This window comes from Equus asinus, chromosome 11 (genome assembly GCF_041296235.1).
Source record: "Equus asinus isolate D_3611 breed Donkey chromosome 11, EquAss-T2T_v2, whole genome shotgun sequence".
Lineage (NCBI taxonomy): Eukaryota > Metazoa > Chordata > Mammalia > Perissodactyla > Equidae > Equus > Equus asinus.
In genome coordinates this window covers 3,662,067-3,681,450 of record NC_091800.1, presented here as the reverse complement: position 1 = coordinate 3,681,450, position 19,384 = coordinate 3,662,067, and the positions used below count along the sequence as shown (strand labels likewise).

General features: G+C 43.0%; 1 protein-coding gene across 2 annotated transcripts in view; it reads left to right on the top strand.

Annotated features, from left to right (window-relative positions):
* Positions 1-7,059, top strand: part of CRYL1 (crystallin lambda 1) — a 141,995-nt gene extending 134,936 nt beyond the window's left edge. For both annotated transcript variants that reach the window (XM_070520370.1, XM_014837169.3), the window contains exons 7-8: positions 5,917-6,023; positions 6,374-7,059. In XM_070520370.1, coding sequence (XP_070376471.1) covers positions 5,917-6,023; positions 6,374-6,487 — 221 coding nt within the window. In that variant the 3' untranslated portion in view covers positions 6,488-7,059. The remainder of the gene's footprint in view (positions 1-5,916; positions 6,024-6,373) is intronic.
* Positions 7,060-19,384: the final 12,325 nt, after the last annotated feature.

The window sequence follows — 19,384 nt, the reverse complement described above, 5'->3', positions numbered from 1 at the left end:
TAGAGGCAAGAAAAGAAAGATAGGGAAGTAACCATATGAACCTCTGCTGGACGTATCTTCTGCCTAAACTTGAGCAACTTCTGAGTGTGATTTACTGAGCTTGGGTTTTCTTCCAGAAGGCTAGGGAGCCATGAGGGAGGTACTTCCACAGGAGGAGGGCCTGGTGGTTAGTGCGGACCAGGAAGCCAGCTTCAGAGGGCCTGGGGGAGGTGGGTATGAGCCCAGGATCTGGTACTTCTTAAAGGACGATAACTTGAGAAGCTCGAGAAGCTTTCAAGAATGAAACTGTCAGCCAGATTTTAAGTGATTCAAAAAGAAGATGTCATTTGAAAAACAAGCAATAAAACCTACATCAAATCAAAACAAAGTAAATTTTAAAAACTATTTATAAAAAGCTGGGAAAATGTCACCTAAATGTGATTACTACTGGCTATCTCTTGTTGTTGAAATTACAAGTAACTTTTATTATCTTTTGTTTTTCTGTATTGTCATAAATTTCTACAATTATTTTATATTATTTTAATAGTTATATTATTAACTTGTAAAATGTATTGTGGAAAGAGAAAACAAATATTGTATTCAACTCCACAGTCTACATTTAACAAAAATATTGAGCACCTGGAGCTTGTCCAGAAGAAGGTGACCAGAGTAGTGTGTGTATGTGTGTGTGTCTATCCTTGTCTTTTGTGAGGGTAGAACCAGAATGAAAGACTGGAAATGGGAGGCAGACAGATTTGGGCTCAGTACATGGCCGGAGGAACTTTCTAGTAAGTGGAACTGATGTCCAGGGAGAGGGCCATGCTGTGGGTGGGTGAGGTGAGCACTGGAGGCTGGTTGCCCACCTGTCAGGATGTTTAGAGGTTCAGGGGAGACTCCTGCCGTGAGATTGGAAGTCGGAGTCTGTTTGACTTAAATTTTATAATTCCACAATGTTTTGGTAATAGTTCAGTAGATTTTCACCACAGTAATTAATGAAATATAATTTCCAACAAATTCATGGCAGTTTTACTTGACATATTCTTGCACACAGCAGGTGCACACATGATGTCTTGATTGGATTGGTCGTGTGTGTCATGCAAATATAATTCAACAACCAACTTGAGTCTCCCTTAAAACCAGGCATTGCTGAGTGGCTGAAGGAAGAGGGGAATTTCTCCTAGCACAACATATTACTTTTGTGGAAGGATAACAGTTGAACGCAGGAGGATAATGTAAAGAAACAGGCCCTCATAACAGTGAAACATGAGTTTTGAAGTATCATAACATAAAGTCTTGGATAATTTCAAATGTTTTTTCAACCAGAACTTTACGGGGCCAGCCCAGTGGCCTAGTGCTCTGCTTCATGTGCTCTGTTCATGTGCTCTGCTTTGGTGGCCTGGGGTTCAAGGGTTCGGATGCTGGGCACAGACCTACGCACTGCTCATCAAGCCATGCTGTGGTGGTGTCCCACGTAGAAATAGAGGAAGATTGACTCAGCTATTAGCTCAGGGCCCATCTTCTTCACCAAAAAGAAAAAAAAAAAAGGTCATGTACATATTTAAGCATTTGAAATGTATGTAGACACTATTTGATAACCACCGTGTTTTTCCTTTTCTTTCTTTTTTTTTTTTCCTTGAGAAAGATAAGATAATTCAGGTGTCCTGAGAAATCGATAGGGAGAGAACTGAGAACAGCTTTGGCTCTCAAACAAATAGAAACAGAAGCCAATGAAACCAGAAACTCAAGAACCAAACAGTGTGGCAGACAGGGAAGGAGGCCCATAGCAATTTTTCAAACAAAGCAGATATGATAAGAAAACCTAATTTGCTTCATATGATAATGGTGGACGGATGTAGTTTTCAACTTCAGAGCATTCCAAAGCCCAGAGTTAGACAGTTACGAGATCTGGCTTGGAACCAATGGAAATGTTCATTATTCCTCACAGTGTCACCCAGAATATATCAAGATTGGAGCTGGGAGAATTCTTTTTTTCTGATGTTGTTTTCATAAAGCCAACATCTCAGGTGTAAGCTAGTTATTCCTCTTAAAAGCTACAGTTTATCTAGAAGTGGTAAAAATATTTTAGGATTTATTTTTAATCTAATAAAATAGCACCTGGAAAACAGGAGGCCAGCATGCTTACTTTCCCTTTTAGCTCCTTTTTAAAAGCAACACTGGTGAAGGGCAAGCTCTCAGAACAATGGATCTGGTCAGTGGGGCCAGTCAGCCTGAGTCCCTACCTGATTACAAGCTGGATAACCTTGTGCGAGGTAGTTCAGTGCATCTCGGTTTCTGTGCCTGTGAAATGGGTATGGCACCAGAACTACCTCACAAGAGTCGGGTGAGAATTTAAACCAGACAGAAACACTTAGCAGGATGGCTAACACATATTCATCTTAATAAATGTCGTATTCACACAGAGTTTGTCTTGTTTGTTTGATTCATTACTCTTCCAGTTTTGTCTTGTTTTTATTCTCCCCAAAAGATTCGCAAGTGCATGAGAGAGAAGTACAGAATAAATACAGATTAGGACGTTTTTGCTGTGGAATAGTGAAACCTCGAGAGTTTGTGTGGTTTGCTTCTTTGCTGAGCTTTTGGACTAGTGGGTCAGCACAGAGAACTGCTCCGTCTGACTCCTGGCAGCTCTTTGGGCACCTCCTGAGTTTAGCTCTCCCTGGGAAGTTCTGTGTCTGAGAATCCGGCAGCCCCTGGAATGACCTCCAGGTAAAGTGAGTGCGTGCCACATTGCCTCACCAGCTTCCTCCTGTGTGTGGGTGCCTGTCTTTTTTAATCGAGATGCCTACTTGCTGGGGTGGTTCATTTATGTGGAGTGTTACTGGCAGAAACAGGTGAGCTGATATGGCTGGGACTTTGTGAGTTAAGGAGCCCCAGGTTGGTTTCTGTCTCCACCTGCCTTCTGACCTCAGGCGAGGTCTCACTCAGGTGGGAATTAGATAATGTCACTCTATGCTTTGGGTTCTTTTTAATCTTCCTTAATAGGTTCTGTGAAACCCTGGCTCTTAAAGCAGGTGAATTCATGTGGGTGTGGGGTTCATAGCTGTGTGCAAACTAGACTCTTCTGGTGTGGGTGCAATTAGAGCTCTCCAGGAAAGAACTCCCAGAGCACGGTAGGCAGCCGCTTCCAGGGCTGACAGTGGGGCCCCATGCCGGCCGGTGCCTACTCTGTAAATACAGACAGACGGGAAGGCTCCCTGCCTGCCCACCCACCTCGGGTTATGCTGAAGGTTCCAGAAAGCATGCTGTCTCACCTTCAGGCTCACAACTAAAGAATTCCAAGTTAGAAAGCAGCAAGATAGGCTAAATCTAATCTCATGAGAATCAGTTCTTTTTCTCATTCCGTAAAAGCATCTCTTAAGAAATTAGGTTCAACGTCTTCTAAAAAGCTAAGCTCTGCAAGAATTGGTGAACAGAACAGAGGACCTGGAAGTGCAGAAGGAAAAATGTGAGGGAAGACTAAATTTCAGAGTAATACAGGGGAGGACAGACTAGTGGGATAGAAGAAGTGGTGTTTTCCCTTCCGTTTCCAATGAAATTGTTATTCTAGAATAATTCCCACTCAGTTCTCCTTTCTTGCTGTAGAAGCCAAATTATTGTTGGAAATACGGTAAAATTCTCCTTTTATACTTTTCTAATGGAAGGGGAGGTGTTGCAAATAACAGTAACAGTAATAAGTTTACTGGGACATTGTAAATGATATGGCACAATGCAGGTCTTGGCTGTCGGTCACCATGAGCTGCTGTGTGTGAGCAGGTGGGAGAGCGCCCTTCAGGGCGCCCGGCTCCCTGCAGCTGCTGCCAGAGGGTCTGCACACCCCTGCAGCGCCCGCCGCGGCTGCGCCGTTAGCAAAAGGGCTCTTATCCCAAGAGCCTGAGTGTGTGTTATAGAAAGTGTTTTTATATTAGCAAGAGTGAAGTTTTAATTGGTTTCCTGAACAAGTTGGGGGGAAATTAGGAATGTACTATAAAGAGTTTCACCATATTTTGTTCTATTCTGAAGAAATAAATGCCTTCAAATTTTATAAAAGATAGTAGGGGGAAAAGTTCTAGAAAGCCCATGGGAGATTCAGATGACTTCACAGGGACAGTAGAAGACGAACACTCGCTCAGAAAATGTGGAGTAATCCAGAGGTGAAAGGGGCAGGGGAGTTGAACCGTGTGGCTGGTGTTGCTGGCATGGAGGAGAGGCGGACTGGGCTCCTGAGAGCGGCGCGGGGCTTTGTTTTCCCACAAGGTTGGGATGAAGACGCAGCTACAGCGACTCTTCCTCTTTCTTCTCATGTGTACCTTTCCAACTTCGTTGATTCTTGTGTCTCTGATCCCAAAAAGGAATAAACTGTATTTGTGTCTAGACTTTATCACCTTTAGTTTGAATAAATAAACAAATAGTGAAGTAAATATTTAATTCCCACAAGGAAATAAATGTGTATGTTTTCTATGTTCCAGAAATGCTAAGCCATCTAAGGGAAGCCAATGCTGGCATATTTAGGGAGCCTTCCAGAATTCAGAATTGTCAAGTTATCTTAAATGAAATGAAACATCTTATTTTAAAAAGAGACTTAATTGTAGGTTCTGTCAGAAAGGTTTGTATGTTTGAATTTTTTACCCTTCAAAACAATTTCTAAGAGCAAATTGCATATAATTGTAGCACACCGAAAGAGAAGGAGAACTGTCTGAGGCAAATGAAGTTGAAACCCAGTGAATTCAGGCTTCTCCAGCAGTTTAGTCCCCCAACACTAAACCCAGAGAAGTGTTTTGTCTTTGTTTCCAAAGACTGTGCAGTGGTGCTCATTTCTATATGGATGAGTCAGTCACGCCCAGTTTCTGTGCGGCAGGTGACAGCCAAGCTCCCGTGTCTGCGAATTGTGCAGCCTCATTTGTCCCTTGTTGGCTCTTTAGCCTGACTGACCAACTGCCGAGTCTTTCTGGTGTGGAAAGCTGTTGGAAATGGGCCACGGGCGCAACAGCGGGCAGCTCAGCCCCGTGTCCTGTGTCCCCCGGGCCCAGCCCTGGTGCTGACCCGACTTGTGTCCGAGCGCACGCCCTCGCCGGCCCGGCCTCGCTGCCCCGTGGGCCGGGGAGCCCTGCGGCCGCAGAGCAGGCCAGGTCGGGGCGGGCCTGCCGCCCCGTGCCGAGGCGGGCAGCTGACTCTTTGCCTCTCGGCACGTCCGATTCTGCACACCGTCTTAGCCACAGCCTTAGGTCACCATGCTTCACCCTCCCCTCGCCCTTCAGGATAAGCCTCTTCTTCCTGTGCGTCTCCATCAAATTCCTAGGGCCCTATCCTAGAACCCAAGAAATGGATTGGATCCCCGAGGGCCGCAGAAGCCGTAGGAAAGCAGTGCAGCCCGGGTGGGAGGACTGGGCTCGGTCCCCGTGTGAGCTCCCAGCCTGCCTCCCGGATAAACATGGTCCCTTTAAAGAGCCTAAAGTGGTAACTAGAATTCACGGAATAAGGGTAAAATGGGAAACAGATTTAATTGAACTTTGACAACTTTGGTTCTTAGAAAATGCATTCAAGCCATTTACACAAGTAACCTTATAGAGACATTGTTGAAGGAGACGTTTTTGGTGAAAGTAGAACTTAACGTGACGTTTAACACATCAATGCGGGAATGTAGGCCGACTGGAGTGTCCCGTGACATGCGCTGACAGAGGTGGAACAGTAGGCCCGAGGGTTCCGTCGCTTTTCAGGATTTTAGGATCTGAGAGAGAGCTTGACTAGGGACTAATGGTGAGGACCTTCACTCCCCAGGGCCAGCTGAGCAAGGAGCACTTCCCACCTCCACCTTTCCTCCATCTGCAGGAAGAAAAGGATGTAGTTCATCGACCCCAGGACAACACCCTGCACAGATTTCTTAGTTTGGAGTTATGTAGTATTCTTGCCAATATGTGAGTTCTTGTTTTCATATGATTTCAGGTATGTTAAGCTACTGTGACAGATACAGAGAAGGCATGAAACGTGTCCTCAAGAGTTTTGGACCTGTTCCAGAGTTTTCCGGGCCCACTGTTGAAAAAGTTAACCAGGTATGTCGGCCCTTACAGAGAACTGTGCTGGCCGAGTGGAAGCCCTGGGCTGCAGGTGGAGCATTGTTTGTAGCTGAGTCTTTGATTTTGATGGCTCCTCACTCCTAACTTTGTCCACAGTTCTGTCATGGCCGTGGGAGACCTTAAGAGCAATGTGGCCAGTGAACTCCTAGCCCATTTTGACTTGTCTCTGAGGAAGTGTAGCTTATGTTAATTGGGGGTTTATCATCCTTCTTTTGTCTTTGAAAGCAAATTCCCAATCAGCGTAAATAGGAAGAATTATACTCCTGATAAATGAGTGCCTCTTGATGCTTTTTTTTTTTTTTTTTTTCTTTTTTTCCTGTTTCCAGGCCATGTGTGTGAAAATTCCAGATGATCCGGAGCACTTAGCTGCCCGAAGGAAGTGGAGGGATGAATGCCTTATGAGTCTTGCCAGATTGAAAAGGCAGATGCAGTCCCAGTAGTTTCTTGTAATGCTCCTGTCAGTCCTCTCATTGGGAGTCCTATTTGGTGGAATTATAAGCAGTTAATCAAATCGCTCTGTGACAATGGGAAGCCACAGGGGTGCTTGGCATGCAGATCCTGAGCCTGCTCTCCTGGCTGGGCAGGCATCCAGCGGTGGCGGCTGAGTGGCTTACAGTTCCTTCTGATCTGCCCCCAACTGGGTGTCCAGCAGCACTTGCTGCCTGCCCCCGGACAAGCAAGAGAGCAAATCGTCTGAGGAGTTTCACTTTTTATTTTTAATGTGATTACACATGGCTATATTTATAGCCAATGATTGTAGTTTCGGGTTATTTTAATCTGTAGCAAAATATTTGTATAATTGTTTTCCAATCCCTTTCTGAAGACTCTATGGCGCTGCATTTATGAGGCAGCTGCTTTCATTTTGCTAATGCTTATTCTGAATAGAAGGTTTTGATTCCATGAAGACATGCTTTTTCCTCTGATCTTTCTGAGAAAGCCTGTTTGATCCTGATGATCGACATATTTTAGAGTGACCACAATGAACGAGAAATAAACAGATACTTTGTTCTGAGTCCTTCGTTTGTCATTCACCAGTTTGGGCCAGTGTTTCCCAAAGTAGCTTCCGCGGTGCCCTGTGGCTCTGGGGTCATGTGTGTCTGGGAAGCTCCATTGACTGCCCGCCCTTGGGCACTGGCATGTCCGCAGGAAGTTGAAGCGCCTAAGTCCTGCAGGAAAGATCCCTGTTCGGCTTTAACCCAACGAGCCGTTATCTTCTCTGAGCTCTTTCTCTAGCACTAGTTCCCCAAATACTCTGGGAAATAGCAATACAAGTCCCTCCACCCCATAAGGCCAACATGTCACAGTAACTTTGATCGCTGGATCCACTGTGGGGTTCCCCGACAGCTCCCAGCCCAAATGGTGCTCTAGCCTTCTGCTTTCAGGTAAGCAGCTTCCCAGCTTCACCCTGTAGGGAGATGCCTTTCCTCGGGGGCCAAGGCTGTGGTGTGGGAGCCAGCACCACAGCACCCCTGATTAGGGACCATGTGGAAGTGGTAGTTCCAGCTGAGTGTGCACATATACTGTCCATCACATTCATTTATGCTACAGCATCAGTTACGCCGCTGAGATGCAGGCGTCACTCGTGTGGTCCGTGCCTTTCAGAAGTTTACTGCAAGACAACAAAATGTTAGAAGAAAATATGGTAGCTGCTCTAAAGGCTCATATCTGCAGGCAGTCATGACTAACTGCCCTGGATGTGCCCTGGAAGGCCTCACAGGAGGCAGCCTTTGGGCAGGGTCTTGAGTAGCAGGTAAGAGTCAGCCAGCCTCCCCAGCAGAGGGAGCAGAGTGGGGAAGCGGGCTGGGTGCCCCAGCAGGGGGAAGCTCTGTGGAGGGGAGGCAGAGCTGGGGCCAGATCCAGATGGCAAAGAGCTTTGGGACCGTGCCAGTGGTTAGACCTTGCCTATGGCAACGGAGAGCCTGCATGGTCTGTAGACTGTGAGTGGCCTGTTCAGATCAGGATTTCAGAAAGTTCCTTCTGACAACAGAAGGGTCTGAGCTGGAGCTGGAGACTGTGTGGTCCAGGTGGGGGCAGATAAGGCAGTGAATTCAGAAAGCATCCTGGGGTAGACCTGACAGTCACGGGGGACCGCAGAGCCTCCCGAGTTATCAGCTTGGGCGCCTGCCCAGATGCTGATGCCCTTTTACAAGATGAGGAAGTGCGGAGGAGGGCAGGGAATGCAGGTCCCAGATGTGAAACGTCACTGAGAAGATAACACAAGAAGACGTGAAGGAAGTTTTCAACCCTGCGAAGCATCCTTCTCTTCATCTGATTAAGTTTTAGATGCTCCTTAAACTCTGGTGACTCAATCCTCACTCCTATGGACTCCTAACTGCTCACTCCCTCTGACCTATTGAGAGGGCTCTTGCACTGGGCAACAGCCCAGCCCTTGCTTTTCCCTCCAGCTTCCAGCTCTTCCTCCTTTTCCTTAAACGTACTCCACCCTCTTGTCTTGTCAAAGTCACTGAACTCTTCTCAGTGCCTGCCTGAGTCTTTCTCTTGTGAGCCTATGCAGGCTGCCCACAGTCCCTGGACCCAGGTTTGGGGTCACTGATCTGAGGATGACCCAGCTGAGGGAGGTGGGGTGCTGGTAAATGTCCCCTGTGACCTGTTGGTTTCACGGCATCAGTGAGCCACAGGAGTTGCAGAAAGAGTGGCAAGTGCAGCCGTCCAGCCCAGTGCTGCAGGCCAGCAGAAGAGCAAGGCAGGAGCGTCCTGGTGTCCCCTCTGGTGGTGTGGGCGTGGAAGACAGAAGTGGGGACAGTTTGGGAGCACATTCATTTATATGTTTAAATTGTATTTTCCTACTTTTGCTGTACAGTATTTTGTGCTGATGTCAGGTCTGTTCTACGCTATGTGCAACAGAAGTGGTCATTGGTTTTGCTCGTAGCTGTCACGATGTCTAATGAGGAAGAGTCAGCAAAAGTGATAAGCTGTGAGAATGCTGAGGCCAGTGTTTTGACTCTCATCTAAGGGCTGAAAAAATTACTTTTCAAGCTTCAGAACAGCAGAGAGCAGATTTGTGGGTCTGGACCCAGCTGCAGGGAAACAGCTGCATACAGCTGGGAGCTGGTGTGTCTGGGGTCAAGGAGGGCCAGGTGTGTGAGCATCGCCTCACACAAAACTCAAGCAACCAAGTCTTTTACAGATAAGTTGTAAAACTTAACAATGAGCAGCTTCCACTTGTGGGGAGGCTTTCTGCTTTTCAGTGTGTCGTCCCTGGGGGCCGGCTGGCGTTAGTTTAGCACCTGTATAATTTCATGTACCGGGTTTCCCATGAACGTCCTCTTTCTGTTCCAGAATCCCATCCGAGACACCCCTCTGCATTTCATTGCCGTGTCTCCTCTGGTCTGTGGCAGTTTCTCAGTCCTGCCTGCCTTTTCATGACCCTGACGGTCATAGCAGCTCCAGCCAGCTATCCTGTAGGATGTCCTGTCTGGGTTTGTCTGGTGTTTTTCTCAGGGTTAGACTGAGATTAGAGGTTAGGGGTTAGGGATTAGGTTTGGGAAAGAATGCCCCAGGGGTGAAGTGCCCTTCTCATCAGATCCTATCGGGCTACATGATAGCCATGTGACATCGCTGGGGATGTTAGCCTTCATCAAATGTGTTTGCCAGGTTTCTCCACTGAGTTATCATCAGAAAATAGGAAATTAATGAGAAGGATGAGCCCAGCAGATATTGTCCTGCCTGGTTTCTGAGTCATTTTCTCAGCACTGCAAAGCTGTCACCTCCATCCACAGTGTAATGCTGACACAGTTCCTCTCACGTGGGTCCCTGCTTCCAAATGTCTTCTTTCCCAAAGCCCCAGTTACGCATCATGTGCACAAGGAGCCAAACACTCCCCCTGTTCCACATGCTTTGGCTTAGCAGCTTAGTGCGCCTGCGGGACTGGAGGAAGTGCCAGCTGCCGAAGGGACAGCTTTTACGTTGTTTCATGGAAGTCAGAGGCAAAGGTCAAAGATGGAGCTAACAGTGGAGTCCCTACAATTCATGTCTGTTCTTGCTTGGTTTGGAGGTGCAGAAACTACTTTGTTGGTGCACGTGCAGTTGATGAATTGTAAGGTGCTGTCTCTCATGCTAATCAAACTTGCAAGACTGAAGTAAAAACCAGAATGGCAGTTTTATTCATTTTCAATTGATTCGTCTATCAAACATTTATTGAGCAGCTACTATGTGCCAGGCACTCTTCCAGCTGTTGGGGATACACTAATAAACAAAAGAGGCACAAACTACCTGCCCATATGGAGCTTATACTGCCATTCTGGAGAGACAGAACAAAACATAAGCCAATCAATAGGCAAAATATACAATATACCAGAAGGTGATCAGTTGTGTGGCTGAAAATAAAGCAGGGGAGAGTGATAGGGAGGATAGGCAGTGTGTGTGTGTGGCATGTGTGCGCAGCTTTAGAGCAGTAATCAAGGAAGGCTTGTTGAGAGAGCATTTTTTTCTAAATTGTGGTAAGAATACTTAATATCTTAACATGAGATCTGCCTTCTTGAATTTTTTAAGGAAGATTAGCCCTGAGCTAACATTTGCCACCAATCCTCCTCTTTTTTTTGCTGAGGAAGACTGCCCTGAGCTAACATCCATGCCTATCTTCTTCTGCTTTATATGTGGGATGCCTCCACAGCATGGCTTGACAAGCAGTGCATAGGTCTGCACCCAGGATCCAAACTGGCAAACCCTGGCCCACTGAAGTGGAATGTGCAAGTTTAACTGCTGTACCACAGGGCTGGCCCACACCTTCTTAAACTTTTAAGTGTATAATACAGTCTTGTTAACTATAGGCACAGTGTTGTATAGATCCCTAGAATTTATTCATCTTGCATAACTGAAACTTTGTACCCACTGGACAGCAGCTCCCCATTTCGCCCTCCTGCAGCTGCTGGAAACCACCATTTTTTCTGCTTCTGTGGGTTTGATTATTTTAGATACCTCATATAAGTGGAATTATGACATATTTGTCTTTTTGTGACTGGCTTATTTCACTTAGCAAAATGTCCCCAAGGTTCGTCCACATTGTAGCCTATTGCTATGATTTCCTTCTTTTTAAGGCTGAATAATGTTCCATTGTATGTATATACCACATTTTCTTTATCCATCATCTGTCGATGGACATTTGGGTTGTCTCTACATCTTTGCTATTGAGAATGATGCTGCATGAACATGGAAGGGCAAATATCTCTTCGAGATCCTATTTCAATTCTTTTAGGTAGATACCCAGAAGTGGGATAGCTGGGTCATACTGTAGTTCTAGTTTTAATTTTTTGAGGACCATTGGTGCTGTTTTTCATAGTGGCTTCACCATTTTACATTCCTCCCAACAGTGTACAAAAGTTGCAGTTTCTCTTGAAATGGAGAGAGAAACATGGAGAGAAACTTGTCAATACTTGTCATCTTTTGTTTTTTTTGATGATAGCCACTCTAATAGGTGTGAGGTGATGTCTCATTGTGGTTTTGATTTGCATCTCCCTGATGATTAGTGATGTTGAGCACCTTTTCATGTACCTGTTGGCCATCTGTATATCTTTGGAGACATATCTATTCAGTTCCTTTGCCCATTTTTTAATTGGATTGTTTTTTTGCTATTGAGTTGTATGAGTTCCTTATATATTTTGGATATTAATTCCTTATCAGATATGTGGTTTGCAAGTATTTTCTTCCATTCCACTGGTTGCTGTTTTGCTCTGTTGATTGTTTCCTTTGCTGTGCAGAAGCTTTTTAGTTTGATATAGTCCCACTTGTCTATTTTTGCTTTTGTTGCCTGTGCTTTTGGTGTCAAATCCATTAAGTCATTGCCAAGGCCTATGTTATGACATTTCCCCTTATATCTTCTTCTAGGAGTTTTATAGTTTCAGGTCTTACATTTAAGTCCTGAATCCATTTTGAGTTGATTTTTGTGTTTATGATGTAAGATAAGGGTCCAGTTTCATCCTTTTGCGTGGGGATATCCAGTTTTCCCAACACCATTTGTTGAAGAGACTGTTCTTTCCCCATTGTGTGGTCTTGATACCACACAATTGGATAACCTAGAATAAATGGGTCTTGTTGAAGATCAGTTAACCGTATATGTGTGGGTTTATTTCTGGGCTCTTCATTCCATTCCATTGGTCTATATGTCTGTCTTTATGCCCGTACCATACTGTTTTAAATACTCTAGCTTTGTAATATTTTGAAATCAGGAATTGTGATCTTTTGTTCTTTTTGTGATGTTTTGTTCAGTTTTGTTCTTCTTTCTCGGCATTATTTTGGCTATTCAGGGTGGGTTTTTTTGTGGTTCCATATTAATTTTAGGATTGTTTTTGCTATTTCTGTAAAAAATTCCATTGAGATTTTGATAGGGATTACATTGAATCTGTATATTGCTTTGGGTAGAATAGACATTTTAACAATATTAACTCTCCCAATTCATGAACACAGGAGGCTGTCTTTCTATTTATTTGTGTCTTCTTAAATTTTCTTTCATCATTGTTTTGGAGTTTTCAGTACACAAGTCTTTCGCTTCCTTGGTTAAGTTTATTCCTAAGTATATTATTCTTTTTGATGCTATTGTAAATGAGATTGTTATCTAAATTTCCATTTTGGATAGTTCATTGTTAGTGTATGGAAGCACAATTGATTTTTGTATGTTGATTTTGTATCCTGCAACTTTTCCGAATTTGTTTATTAGTTCTAATAGGTTTTTTATTTTGGAATCTTTAGGGTTTTCTACACATAAGATCATATCATCTGCAAAACTTATGAGATACAGTAAAAGCAGTACTAAGAAGGAAGTTTATAGCAATAAGTGCCTCCAATCTCAAACAACCTTACACCTCGAGGAACTCAAAAAAGAACAAATTAAGCCCAAAGTTAGCAGAAGTAAGGAAATAATAAAGATAAGAGTAGAAATCAATGTAATAGAGAATAGAAAAACAACAGAAAAAATCAACAAAACTAAGAGTTTGGGTTTTTTGGGAAAAGATTAACAAAATTGACAATTAGGTAGACTGAGAAAAAAGAGAGAAAACTCAAAATCAGAAATGAAAGAGGAGACATTAAAACTGATATCACAGGTGATATTGGTGAATTGAAGTAATACCCATTCTGCAGTGCATGTAGAGAAGTGTTTAAGAACACTTGTAATAAAAATGTTTCAAAGAGCCCAACTTGCTTGCTGAGTTATATATCAGTTATATCAGTGAATGAAAGTTATACGCATTCTGTAATACATGGAGAGAAGCATTTAAAAACACTTGCAATAAAGATGTTTCTAAGAAAAAACAAAACAAAGGAAAAAAACAACTGTCATAGAAATACAGAGAATCACAAGAGACTGCTGTGAAGAATTATTCACCAACAATTGGATAACCTAGAATAAATGGGTAAATTCCTAGAAACGTACAACTGTTAAAAAAGAAATAATAGGCCCCAAATGGACTCATTTGTCCCCACAACAGCAAACCAAGACAATTACAGTTACAACCTATTCCAGGAATGTGACTTTTTTTTTTAAAGATTTTATTTTTTTCATTTCTCTCCCCAAAGCCCCCCCAGTACATAGTTGTATATTCTACGTTGTGGGTCCTTCTAGTTGTGGCATGTGGGACGCTGCCTCAGCATGGCTTGATGAGCGGTGCCATGTCTGCACCCAGGATTCGAACCAACGAAACACTGGGCCACCTGCAGCGGAGCACGCCAACTCAACCACTCAGCCATGGGGCCAGCCCCTAGGAATGTGACTTTTGAACAGTCAATCTGAAATTTCCTGATTAGCATTAGTAAGGTAATCCTCATGATAAAATCCCTGCCGTTCCCTTCTCCCCAAAAGATGTCCTGGCCTGAAACAATGCTTTTCTTGTCTTTTGTTGGTAACTTCCTTGCCCCACCCTCCTTCTGCCTATAAGAACCTTCCATTTCGTACAGCTCGTTGGGGTATCTCTCTACTTGCTGGATGGGATGCTGCCTGATTCACGAATCATTGAATTAAGCCAATAGATCTTCAAATTTACTCAGTTGAATTTTGCTTTTTAACAAATTTGGTGGCAGTGACAGGATCCAAAGTAAACTTCTGATGGTGTTTGGGGAACAGGAAACAGGCGTGGAGCCCTGCGAACCCTTTTGAGTTCACTGTCTTTCTCACAGTTTCCAAAGGCCATTGTTAAATTCCTATCAGTTTGAGCTCCACTGTCTTTTTGTGTCAAACTCATGATCTAACTGTCCTTTCAGACCACAATTTACAGGTTATTTGAGTGGAAAACCTCATCCCTTGGTTCCATCTGCAGATTCCACCTTGGGAATAACAGAATTCCCCATTTATTTGGAGTCCTTACCCGCTTTCCACATGCGGAACTTTTGGTAGCAGCTGCGGTTCTCCATTTGTTTGGAATTAGTTCACAGTCCCCGTTCTTTGTGGGCTGCTGTTTCCATCTTTTCCCCCAGTCCAAAGTTGCACGGGAATTGTTGGTGCTTGCCGGCTGGAACTGGACTGGGTCTGGGACCAGACTAGGTCTGAGATCAGCCTGCGTCCGATTCAGACGACAGTAACATCTAAACCCAGCCCTTGTACTGTCCCTGGATTCCGTGTTGGGAACTGCTGATGGTTTGGTCTGCAGTTCCCTGTTGGTTTGGAATCCTTCCCGTCATTCTACATTGGGAACTACTGGTCACAGCTGCAGTTCCCCATTTGTTTGGGATCAATCCTCAGTCCCCATTCTTTAGGGCCTGCTGGTTCAATCCTTTCCCCAGTCACTAGTTCATGGGTCACTGCTGTTATATTAATGTGCACATGAGGTAGAGACCATCACTAATGGGAATCTCAGAAACCAAGAAAGCCCCCAAATTGGTGGGTATGGGTCGAACACTTAAAAGCTGTTAGAGTGCTTGCCAGCTAACCCAAAGACTCTCATGTTAGGATAAGTTGATCATGGAATGGGTTAGATTGACACTAGGTCACCCATCAACATCAAGAAAATTTCCATACAACAAAGTACACCGTAAAACACGCTACAGCTTCCAACCCCAAGACACATCCCTCTTAAGTATTTGTTTGGCTCAGAAACCCAAAGGCCTAGCTAGAAGAAATGAGATTCCTTATATTCGGAGTTGAGTTGAGCATGCCACCTTCCTGCATACCTGCTTGTTTTATGTTTAAGAACTATAGTCTCAGGAGCTGCAGCTATTTAACAAAATGGCAGGGCTTTACTAAAAACAGCCTGGAATTACAATGGCCGTTATGGGGAACGTTTCAGTTAGTCGAGAGCACTCATTTAAGAGATGCACTTGAGAGCAAGGGATCCCAGGTTGAACAAACAGAATGGGACACCTATTTTAAATGGTATGTAGAAGCTTCCGAAAGGCTTCAGGATTCTGAAATAGCTTCAGTGAAAGATTTGTTCCAAAAGGCTAATGGAAAATTAAAGACACAGCATCTAAAACAACACCTAGGCCTCCTCCATTTCACCCTCCTAGAAGTCCATTATCAAAACACTGGCCCAGAAATTTATGTCTCAATTGTATAAATTGGGACACTAGAAAAGAGACTGTTCTCAAAGGCCCTATGCAAATTCTTTAACATCAACTTAAACGCCTCATATGGGCCCCTCCCAGAGTTGACAAAACTCTGAAGGATTCTTTTTTTTTTTTTTTATAAACTGCTATGTTATTCCCTTAAACAGTCAAGGGAAAACTAAAATTAAAATTAATGGGGTTATTCAGTACTGCCAAAAATATTTATGGTTTGTCCCAGCTGGAAGCTGACAAAATATTTGAAAGGATTTAATAACTTAATGATCAGAAATTTGGCCAAATTGGAATCTGATATGCAGAGCCTAATAGGAATTTTTTTCTTAGGACTTCTCTCCTAAACTATGTACCCAGAGGGAAAGAAACAAACTGGAGAAAATGTAGTTGGAAGGGCAGATCAGCCTCTCTAGTATTCAGACTGCAAGTCAGTCCTTTGGGGAACTAGAAACAACTGAATTTGTCTTGCAAAACTCTGCAGGGCTAAAGACAGTGATCTAGAGAGCAGTTCAAAGTTCACCTTTTTTTGCCAATCCAAAAACCTCCCCTATTCATCTCAAAATGCTTATAGATATTGTAAAAAATGCAGACATTAGAAACAGAATTTAGGGCCGGCCCCATGGCTGAGTGGTTAAATTCACATGCTCTGCTTTGGCAGCCCAGGGTTTCGCTGGTTTGGATTCTGGGTGTGGACATGGCACCGCTTATCAGGCCATGTTGAGGTGGCATCCCACATGCCACAACTAGAAGGACCTACAATTAAAAATTTACAACTATGTACTGGGGGGATTTGGGGAGAAAAAGCAGGAAAAAAAAGAAGATTGGCAACAGCTGTTAGCTCAGGTGCCAATCTTTAAAAAAAAAGAAACAGAATTTTCCTGCACTTAAAAATTTAAATTACCCTAGATCTCTGATAATAGGCAAATATCCCCCAACTCCATCTTGGAGAAAACTTGAATACTTTTCTCCATGCCTTTGTGATTAGATTTTCTACCCCCATCTTCTCTAGGAACAAAGAGCCATTTTTTGAAATGCAAACTTTAGGGAGAAATTTCTCATCAGGAAAAGAAAAGAAAGAAAAGAGAGTTATTTGGGAATTGAGCAAATGAAAAATCTTTGTCTTTTCCACAAATATTAGTAACTATAAGGTCTTTCTTTGCGTCTTTCTATATGTTGTGTGCATTTATATATGTGTGTTGTAGATGTGTGATGTTTTTCCACCTCTGAATGGTATTGCCAAAATTAATTTGTAAAAGAGCTCTATTTAATTGGCTTAAAGTTAAATGCTTAAACTCTCAGGAAGATAATAAAAAATAACCTCAATTTTTTTCAAGTTCACATGATCTCAGGTCAATCTTTAGTAAATTAACCCTGGTTCAAGTTTGTGGATTTAATTAGAACAGGTATGTCTTTAGAGTTATCAATATTGCATAAAATTCAAACACACCACTTTTATTCTACTTAGGTTTACTAAAAATCAAGTAAATTCATGTTATCTCTGTCACACAATTTGTCAGCAGGAAAATTTAGTTAGAATGGTGGCTAATTTTGTAAAATGTCTCATGAAGTATTCACAGGTAATCCAAACATATAGTTGGGAGCAATTGATTTAGATAGATATAAGTGGGATAAGAGTTTATAGATAAACTTTTTAGCAACAATTATATTTTATGGTTTGTCTACTTAAAAATAGTTTCCCCAAATCTTTTTGGTAACCTGAAACCTTAGAATTTTGCTAAGTTAAATTAAATTATGAGAAACATGATGATCTAGATCATTTCTAAATAAAATACTGAAACATTAATTACTGAACATAGGTTTATCCACTTTTTGCTTCCTTTTACAGAGGAATTAAGATATTTGGGGCTGTCAGTAAACATGTTTTACGCCATGATGGATAGTATACATTTCTAGAACTTATAAAAAATACTTATAAACTTGACAAGCCAGAGAATGCTAATATAAAAGACAGTTCATAATTGTTTACTTCTTTATTTTTCACTAGAAATTAAGGTTTTTAAAGGTTAAAAATGCTAATGTATGTAATTGAAGCTGCTAAAGATAACAAGGGAAGCAATTCTGTATGCAAGGAAAGTAGGATTTTTTTTTCATTGGCTAAGAAAAGGTGTAAAATGCCTAGAAAACAAGGATTCTGTATTTTGCCAAAATAATTTCCCTAGCTGAGTTTCATGCAAAGGCAGCAGCAACAGAATCTATAAAGACTGTGGATGGTTCATGTGGATGAAGTCCATTCTGCTTCTGCTAAAAATGACCCCTCATTGCCGGATTTTTCCATCCTGATGTCCTTGTAACATGATAACAGTCTGCTCCTGAGTCAGAGACATTAAGTTGGGTAAACAGTGACTGTAAATTAAACAAACAGGCAGGGCTATGGGAAACGCAACACAGCTGCTTGGTTCTTTCCAGTTCCCTGGCAAATCCCATTTTTCATTTTTTTGCATTCCCTCACCCACCATAGTGCATTTTAAAAAACTGCTCTTGTCCCCAGAGACCTCTGGACCCTTTGAACACTTGCATCTCGACTTCATTCAACTGCCACTTAGCATGAGTTATCAGTGTTCTTGTTATTGTAAGTATGTTTTCTGCAGAGGTTGAAACCTCTGCCACAAGGCTGATGCTCTCACAGTGACAAAAAAACTGTTAGAAAATGTGTTTCCCAATCTTCCAGGGATCAAGGCATCCAGTTCACTGGACAAATCATACCAACCGTAACAAAAACCTTGCAAACTCCTTGGAATTATGACTGTCCTTGTCACCCTCAATCATCAGGCAAGGTTGAGGAAACTATTTAATAGGACCCTCAAACTTAAAATTTCTAACCTGGTCGCTGCTGGCCACTTGTTGTCTCATGCTACTGTGACCAGCTCCTGTTCATCTCTAATGTCTATGCTCAAGCCTACCACCAACAGGTTGAAGAAGCTATCCTGGATCCCAGTTCAAAGGATCCTGTTGGTCACAGAGCAGAGCCTGGTGACTGGGTATTCTGGAAACATCATCAGAGGAAAACAGCCTTTGAGCCCCATTGGAAGGGACCTTACCAAGTGGTCCTGACCACTGACACTGCTGCAGAAACTAGAAGGCATTGAGCCTTGGATACACATCTCACAGCTGAAGAAAACTCTATCTGACATCTGATCCTGTACAGACGCTGGTGACCTCTGAATCGTACTGATGAGGAGGAGAAGCAGCTGACACTGATGTGGACTGCTTCCACCCAAGATGACAGATCAAGACTTCATACTTTAACTAAATAGAAAACCTTTTCTTCTTTTCTTTCTTTCTTTCCTTTACTTCAGCATTGTCCTGGAAAGATAAGGCCAACATCTGTATCTCCCAGGCCATTGCTTAGCAGTGGTAACCTCTGGAATTTAAAACAACTTTTTGTTTTAGGCGAGGAGAAAACCTAAGTGACCCTGGCTTGAACAGGCAAATGCAACAATTCCTATGAATGAATCCATTAACAGTGTCACCTTAGTGGAAATGGTTAGTGTCCCAACAGGATTTATCTTTGTGGCAATTATCATTCTCCCTGAACCTATAAATGCCTAGGTGGCTGGCACACAGTTGGGCAATACCTCTTAGGTTATCTAACTGTGCCCCTAACTGTTCTAGAAAGGACCTATCAGGAGGTATTCTTGATTCAGAATTCACTTCCTTTAGCAGAGTGCTACTTCCCTGCTTAGGAGCAAATGTAAAGGAGGCTATGATCAGAACCTCTCCTTAACTCTTGAAGATATTGCAGAATCCTCTGCTAAGGCAATAGTTGCCCAACAAAGATCCTTAGCCTCTCTGGCCAAAGCTGTCCTTGATAA